Source organism: Antrostomus carolinensis, unplaced genomic scaffold, assembly GCF_000700745.2.
Source record: "Antrostomus carolinensis isolate BGI_N321 unplaced genomic scaffold, ASM70074v2 scaffold8655, whole genome shotgun sequence".
Lineage (NCBI taxonomy): Eukaryota > Metazoa > Chordata > Aves > Caprimulgiformes > Caprimulgidae > Antrostomus > Antrostomus carolinensis.
The window spans coordinates 21,772-30,738 of NW_010315097.1; the positions used below are offsets into that span (position 1 = coordinate 21,772).

Genomic DNA, 8,967 nt, shown 5'->3' on the forward strand with positions numbered 1-8,967 from the left:
TTCCTTGTTTCTTAAAATTATGAAGTCTGGAGGGCAAGGATCATCATCTACTGTAGTTTTATATGATGCATACCTTGCCCTAGGAACTGATATGGTAGAAACAGTAATTAATAATACTCATGCTCGGCCAATGTACTTTGACATTCTACACTCAAGATTTTTATCTTTCATTTTCTGGCTTTAACTTCTTTCAGTGATTGCATCTCATTTTGTTTCATGGTGTAGCTTTTAATAGCTTCTTCATAAATTTCAGGTGAATTATTTGATCGTGGTAATCTTTTGATCCACTAGCTAGATCACTGCACTAGGAAATCAAGTGGCCTGTGTTCTGCTGCCGGTTCTTCTGCTGAATGATTTGCTGTGTGGCCTTAAGCAACTTACTTTGTGTCTCTGCTCTTTCCTTGTCTTTGTTTTATCCCATCCAATTGAATAATGGGAATAGCTACTACTATATTTTCTAAGATGCTTAAAAGCATGGCATCTTTATTTTACTTAGCAACTTTAGTTGCAGCTGCTGTCATGCTAGGTAATAAGGTTGATTTTCTGTTGGTAACGATAGTCCATTAGGCTGATTTTGTTCACTCTGACCTTTCATCTTTTACGTGAATAAGCTTAGGAAATACATATTGTGAGCTACAGAGTAGTCAAGAGCTATTCACAGAATAATCTAAACTGTGTATAAAGGCCTATTACTTTCTACTCTTGACATTTTTAATACCCCAAACTTATTTGACTCTCACCTTGCTAAATACTCCCCGATGTTTTACTCTCTTTGGAAACAACTTACTTTCCTTTTTCCTTCTCCGTAGACCAATTAGCCCTCTTCTGGACCAGAACACTCCCGATTTTACCACTTTCTGCTCCGTAGGCGAATGGTTACAAGCTATTAAGATGGAAAGATATAAGGATAATTTCACAGCAGCAGGCTACAACTCTCTTGAATCAGTTGCCAGGATGACTATTGAGTAAGTTAGTACTGGGCATGTTTAACTTGCGTTTAGGGAATTTCTAGGTAAAATAATGCACAATGTTAAATTCCAAAACTTTACCCTGAGTACAAACATGGTACTTGGAGTTAAGCCAGATGGTTTAGCAACAGATGTTGTTGTACTAGAGGATCCCATGAAAGGGGAAATACCCTGTTACCTATGTGTGGCATCACTTTTTTCTCTGCCTTTGAGACCAGTTGAAACAACATCAAGGGGCTAGAATTTGAGGGAGAATGCGGCCCATTTCAAAGTATATATGTGTAGGAAAATAGCCACTTTGCCTCCACTACCTGATTGGTACCTTTTTCCAGACATGTACTATGAAGATGTGGAATTTTCTTCTAATTGGCTGGAGGCTGTCTGTATCCTACAGGAAATGACTTTTCATCAGGATAAAAGTCTATAGAAGCAAAACGATTTACTGAAGGCAAGCATGGCCTGTATTGGTACTGCCATCTTAAACAGGTTTTCTTGGCACCCTGCAAACAGCATTCTTGTCCTGGTGGATGCCAAACGTGTAATTCCTCTTACAGAGTACAGTGTTTTTCTAAACAAGTTCTAAACAATATTCTCAGGTTTGCAACCCTACTCTTATCTGCCTGATATCACTAGGCGTCTCAGCCTATAGCTTGGGAACTGTCATCAGAGTCCACAGCTTCTACTAGGTCAGTAGCGCTAGTAGCCGTGGAATTGAAACAGCTGCTCCTCTTTCATTTGCATGATGGGTATGGGTCAATATGCAAAGGGTTTCTCTAGGCATCTCTTTAGGAAGCAGAACGTGATCCCCAAAATCTTGTGTTATATATAACTTTGTCCTGAAAGCCACCTGAAGTATTTTACAAGAGAAGTGTCTATTTCTTTGGGTGTCTTTAAAAGCCACAATAAAAGATTATCGTAGTGCAAAACATAATGGCCTCATTCTCAGATGTGGAGACACAGGCAGTGTAATTACATGACGCTTGCCATGTAATTGCACTCCTCGCTGAGAAGTTCAACAGTGACAATATGAACTTCACAGTACTGAGCTGAGGTTCCAGTGTAGCTTCCATGGTAGAAACCTGTAGCCCAGACCACTGCATAGCTTTGACTCACAGTTGAATACCATACAGTAGCAGTCTAAGTTGAAAAATTAACAATGTACGCATTTATCTTCTCCAGGGATGTGATGAGTTTAGGGATCACGTTGGTTGGTCATCAAAAGAAAATCATGAGCAGCATTCAGACTATGAGAGCACAAATGCTACATTTACACGGCACTGGCATCCAAGTGTGATAGACATTTCTCCCTTATGAGGGAGGTGACAGACTGAGAGAACAGCACTGGCCTTCAGTATATTATGAAGTGCTGCTAGAAGACACTTGATTTCCTGGGTCCTTCCTGCAGTGAATAGAAGAGCTACAAGAAGCACCTACAGACTTGAACTCCTAAGTGCCACCAGAATTTATGAAAAGGGAATTAGGATCCACCAGTGGTGGCAAGGAAAACAGCAGTGACAATAAACAAAGTACTACCTGAATAAACATACAAACACCTTGAGCTCTTTAACCTCCTTTTTATCTAATAGACTTTTTAAATGTACATAAAAAATTAAAAAAGAATATATTTGTCAGATAAAATCATGATATTATTGTTGAATTCAACAAAATATTTTCCTTAAATCTGTGATTTCTGAATCTTTTTTTAATCATTTGTGTTTATTCTTCATAAAGACTTTCTTTTAGTATGATGTTTATATCTTTGGACCTTTTTAGTGCTAATTCTATGACACGTTACTACACTGGGTACCTCCGAAGGATTATTTGAGTTCCTAGAGATTTAAGAAGCATGACCAAGCAATGTATATCTGTTCGAACTTTGGTATCCTTTTGTGCCATTTACTTTTGTTAAATCAGCACCGTATTGACATGGCTAGCTAATTGGCAGGGAGTCAGGAAAATGCAAGTTGCCAAGAGCTCTGATATTTTTTAAAGAATTTTTTAAGGTTACACATATACTATCTTTTAAAAGAAAACAAAAGATAAAAAGAAAAAAAAAAAAAAAAAAAAGAAAAGAAAAAATAAAAGCAATAATGACCCCTAAGTAGTTCCAGGCACTTTTAGCAAATTGTTTGCAAGATGATTTTAATGGACTAGAGTTAAAGTGAGATATATTCTAAGATGTAGATCTACAACTGTAAACCTGCTGAGACACTGCACTGAATGGACAAGTGATTGTAGGAGTGTCTCAGAACCCGGGTGCAGTTCTCCAGTGTTACCTAAACCATTTAATCTGAGCACATCACATTTTTTTTCAATACTCTGCATTAGCAAATCTGAGAGAAATAGCTGGCATATATTTTGTATGAGTTTGAGCTGTATGCAGTCCAGCTGTTAGAATGAGGACATAGATTTTATATGAGAACTGTAGAGCATGAGGCAAGGGGCAGTTCAAAATTTTCAAGTTTTTTACAAGCTTTTGCTGCTCTGCACAAAGGAGTGTGTGCGTGCTTACACAGACACAATAGTCATTCATCAGGAACACAGATGCAAGAGTAGTTGCTCAATGGTATATCTTTTTACACCATTTACTTATATGTGAATTTTGTTTGATTAAAATATTTAACTACCATAAGCAATAATGAACGGTGTCTTTACAGGTATTGCAGGAATGTATATGAACTAGAGAGAAATGCTTTAAAAAATACATGAAAATTGTGAACTACCCCAGCAATGAAATGCTGTACTTCCAAAGAGAATTGGGCTGCTTCTATTGATTTTGATAGAGAAAGATCCCAGGGATCAGTCATAAATTGGTCTTATTTGATAATGTGGGCATCCACACAAAAAAAATAAAAACAAAAGAAAAACCCTGTAAATGTTCCTTTGTAAAACTTGTAAATTTTATTTATACTGTCTTGTTTTGTACACACATTTATGTGTAGTGAGCTCTGAATACATTGAAAATGCACTATATTTTTCTATTTTACTTGCAGAGCATCACAAACAAACATGTATATTCAGTGCTACATAATGTGTTTTCCCACATTTAGGACCAAAGATAGTTATCAAAAACTTAAATGCATCATTTCCCCCCTCCTTTTTTCTCCCCCTTTTTAGATCACTGTACAGTGTTGTATTTGTCATTTTATTTATTTGTTTCATTAGAAAAATCAGTTTGGTTATACTAATTTCTTGTGTCCCCTGCCTTTGTTGAAGAAAATCTGTAAAAAGCTTTTAACTAGCATAATCCCATTACATAGACACTTCCATTTGTAATCTTTGTAATAGACTGTAAATATATTTTTGGAATTATAATGCAATGTGCATAAGGGTTATTTTTCGGTGTCCATATATGATTGTTTATACAATTCACAGCACTTTACAGTCATGCTGAGAAGCCTAATTTATTGCCTGGATTTGGGCAGAGTAAGAAAAAAGGTGAATAATCTTATTTCATATTAGATTGTCATTCAGTAGAAATGGAGTTATTTTCATGTATGCAGCTCAAGATGATTTTTTAACTATTAAAATTAATTTCATAGAAATACTGTAGAAGTAAGATGCAGAGTAGACTGCATGCCCAATATTAAAATTAGTGCACCCAAACACTTGGCCAAGGCACTTCAAGTAGCCATTGAAACACTCTTAATTAATAATCATCCATTTTGTGTTATAACAAATGCTAAGTGCCTCACTACTGGGGTAGCATCTGTGGGCAACTGCACAGGGTGCTTGTCAGTTTTGCTGCTGCTTTAGGCACCCAGCTATGAACTTAGGAGACTAAGTTTAGACACCTGCTTCCTTATAAATCTCAGCTATTGTTTCTAAGGGCTTGGTGATTAAAGGTGCAAGGTAGCAGTGCTGGTATTGCTGAGCACCCAGAAACCCTAAATGCAAGAGAGTTGAGGTCAGGCTTCGCCTTTAGGACTTGTTCAATATTCTGAAGCCCAGAGGCCTCGAAGCATGTGTGGTGACCTGGGCTCACACACATAAAAGTGAGGGCCCTAATGGTATTTCTTCCTTATTTTTCCTTGTTTGATTTAAGCCATCTTCTTTGAATAGTAAATATATTTTAGCATTCATCTATATACCTTGACTGCCTTAATGTTGCCACAGATTTTTACACATTTGAAAGTGGTAGAGTAGACCCAGAAAGCACAATCGCTATCAATACTCCAATCGTATCTATCTGGAATTTAGAGCACATGCATGTAAATGGATTTGTAACCAGTAAAGCAGCAAGATATTGATGTTGGTTGCAGTTTCCCAGGCTCCAGGAAAAGAGAGTCCAGTGTAAGAAAAATAAAGTGCCAGAAAAAGTTGATGTTCATGGGAGGAACCGAAGAAAAAGTTGGATCAGAGAGAGAATTAAAGGCTAAATGATGAAACAAATAAATGATCTCACTTCTAGCTTAATTTTATTGAATTTGGAAATTTTGCATTGCTAAAGAAGACATTGTCAGGCTGTCAGTGAGGCTGATCTTTCTTGACTTTTTCCATCTACAAGCATCTAAAAGAGTGATGCCTAAGACAAGCAGGATGAATCTCCCTCTGGATATGCTTATCTCCATTATCTGCAGAGGGCACCCAGATTATTAGCTTAAATTAGGTGTCTAATGTCTAGACAGTCAAAGTTAGGTGAGGTGATCCCTGCCTTATATGTCCTTGGCTGCTACAGTTTCCCTCGCAAGCTGAGTGTTGTAGAAAGGCAGCTCCTCCACTACTAGTACGTCCCAGAATGTATTTAAACTGGGCTTTATTACAGAGAGGTGATTTTTTTCTTTTCTTCAGAGATTTGTACCAGATCATCTAAATGCTTTTTGTATATGGTTGTTAATTCTTGGGAAAAATTGTGATTGTTCTGAGGAAGACCTGCCTAGTAAATTACAGTTATTTAATATTTTAAATAATCAGAAATATTTGCTGACATACTGCTTCAGTCCAGAGGTTATGTGATCAGATATGATAGTTGCTGTTCGCAAAACGATGTTTATCTAAAGCCTTGTTATGTAAAAATCTCCAGGAGGCAAAGATGCTTAAATGTGTCTCAAATTGAATGTTGCCCTTATTATCTCAATAATTGAGCTCTGTCTGTATTATTCTCCATTTAAAATGAGGTTTTTTATATTTGTTTAAGCTGTAGTTATCTGGCATCCACTGAGGGAGTTTGAGAAAAATGATTTTAAATTAAATTTGCTTTTCTCCACTAATAGTAATATACAGTAAATAGTTTCCACTGTTTTGAATGTTACAAAAACTATTGCTTTAATGTGGGGGATGAAAGGGGTTATTTTTGTTTTGTTGTTGGAATTTTTTACATTTATTGGTTAGTAGTTGAAATAAAAAAATAATAATTTGTCCTTAACTTTCTAAATAATTCATATATAGCAATTTTGACAATGATTTAAATTCCGTGACTTTCAGGTTACTACTGAGATGGTGATCATGTTGCTACAGCCATAATAGTGAGTGATGCTGAGATACCCTGCTGCAAGGTTGGGTTCAGCCAGCATTCTGTTGCCCAGTAATGGCATGAAGCAGTGCACTGGCTGTGTGTGAGGAGTGAAGGCCAACTCAGCCAAAAAAAAAGAGTCATTTAACTTTTTAGAAATATATCTGTGACATGTTAGAGCTAGCACATCCTTAATGCATTACATCCCTGCATGCAGTTAGAAATTGATATGCTCATCATATGCATTTTGGTTTTTGGTGATTTTTTGTTTGTTGGTTTGTTTGTTTTATTTGGAATAAGAAGAGAACAGTTACCAGACAGCATGACAAGCCCAGTTTAAGAAAAGTACAATACGAATTCTTGCCTAACAGTAATACTGGCAGTAAGTGCTGCAGGGCTATTCAGGCAGTTGGTGCTATGGTTTGCTGAGCAACTAGCACAGAGGGTTTTTGCATGTTTGGGACCTATTAGAGTTGCAGTTCTGATGAATTAACTGATATGTAAAAACAGACAATTTTTTTCCCCACTAACTTGGAATGGACTTGCAGATGGTAGATTTGGGATTCTCAAGACTACTTAAAAGTCTTAGCCTCAAACTAATTTCTAGTAAAACAAGAAATTCTGGGCAGCGGCCCATATTTTCTCTTCTGTTCCCTTAAGGGTTGTCAAACCTAGCCAACAATTACTTTTAAACAGAGATCTTTATTGTTTGCATGGTGCAACTTTCTATTTACTCGGGAATAGGCAGCTCTGTAATTAAATTTCCTGCAAAAAGGATTGAAGAGGGATGGGGGGTAGGAGGGAAAATAAAACTTTTTTTAAAAAGCCCCATGAAAACAAAGAAAGAAAAACCCAATCCAGCAAATAACCTGTGAAACGCAAAGTATGACTGGGCACACCATTTTTGTAACACATTCCATATAGGAATTTGAAAACTACGAGAGATTAAACCATAGGCATAAAATCTACAATATCCTGACAAAAGAGTAGTGTCAGAATGCAGTCTGCATTTATGTGAGTTTTCTCCTCTTTGTATTTGGTGAGATTTTAAAATTAGAATAATTAAGACACGCATTTAGAATAAAGTCTGTTGGGACAGGCTGAGGAACAAAATTAGTATGTCTATAATATCCATTAAATTCTCAGTGCACTTTCAGGGTGGGTAAGGGTCGGGCAGCTTGAAAGTGAAAGGAATCACGTGGAGTTTATATGCTGTACAGACCATGTAGGTTATGTCCAGTGAGATTATGAAAGGTTAAAGGGTAAAGAGGAAAACCCTCACTTTTGTACCTGGTGAAAAGTCAGAAGATGGGAGTGAATGGAAAGAGAGGAGTGTGAAGCCATTCAGAATGCCTGAGTCTAAGTTGTAGGGCTCTGCAAGACAATGCAGGCAGGGGAGTTAAAGAGTATCAAGATTTTTTGTCTAAGCAAAGAGACACTGTTAATAAAATATACCTAATAATCTAATGTGGAGTGGTTTCAGTACTGTGATTTTTCCTCAGGCCAGATTGGAATTTGTCAAAGAGACTAAATTGAGACAGATGGGAAAGCAACTGGTAATACACAGCTCATTCAGGCAGACTTGAAAGAGACATGAAAGGAGAATTTTACATTAATAGCCTGAAAATAAAACATGAACTCTGATGATATTTACTCTCAGAAGGTTTTAGAGTAGTTTTCTTTAAGTCTGGGGTAATGATGGCAGATTTTGACACTGATACTATACAAATTGGGTGAAATTAATTTCTAATTAGAGTGACCAAAAAGGAACCACAAGTCAAAAAATATTTGATGTCTTGATAGACTGTGAAAAGGATGCAATACAGCCATACAAAACTTGTGTAGCCAGCCAAATGAATCTTGGACAAAACAAGACATAATGCCTAGTGCCAGAAGAGCTAAATCAGGAACAGAAAATCTATTCATCCCTGGACCAAGGCTTCTGTATTTAATTGAACCAAATAACCAATTGTAGAACTGTGCTGCTAGTAATAATTAATACTAATAATGGAAAACTATAACTTAGAGGTCATCTGATGAATCAGAATATGGATAATACTGGGAAACACACTTAGTGCTTAAGCCATAGCTGTGCCCAGAGACTTCTGTGTGCTACTACTATTAGAGTTCCATGACTAAGTATTTCAAGTCACTTATAAGCAGAGACACTGTATCCCCAAGTCCATAACTAAAGCTTTCCCCTTTTCTGACAAAAAAAAAAAAAAAAAAGAAGGAATGCTGAGGAGTCTGTAAAGTCTATCAAGTACAACAGAACTGATTATTATCAAGTGCAACTTCTGATTACTTCCTTAGAATTACCAAGAAAAGCACAAGTTTATCTCTTACATTAAGAAACAAACTTCCTGTTCCAAAGATGCCATCTCACTGAGAAGAAAAATCATGTTACCTTTACTGGGACATCCAAATCTGACTTGAAAGAGGCTAGACTGAAGAATGATAGATAGAATGTATCCACATTGATCCCTCACATTTCATGTCTGTAGAAACATTACTAAGGCAATTTTTTGACTATCCTTCAACCTGTCT

The 8,967-nt window shown here is 36.7% G+C and overlaps 1 protein-coding gene across 1 annotated transcript in view; it reads left to right on the forward strand.

Annotated features, from left to right (window-relative positions):
• Positions 1 to 3,021, forward strand: part of LOC104524854 (ephrin type-A receptor 7) — a gene marked incomplete at its 5' end in the record, with an annotated part of 20,526 nt that extends 17,505 nt beyond the window's left edge. Inside the window, 2 exons of the mRNA XM_010167854.1 lie at positions 810 to 965; positions 2,148 to 3,021. Of these exons, the coding sequence (XP_010166156.1) occupies positions 810 to 965; positions 2,148 to 2,262 (271 nt within the window). The remainder of the gene's footprint in view (positions 1 to 809; positions 966 to 2,147) is intronic.
• Positions 3,022 to 8,967: the final 5,946 nt, after the last annotated feature.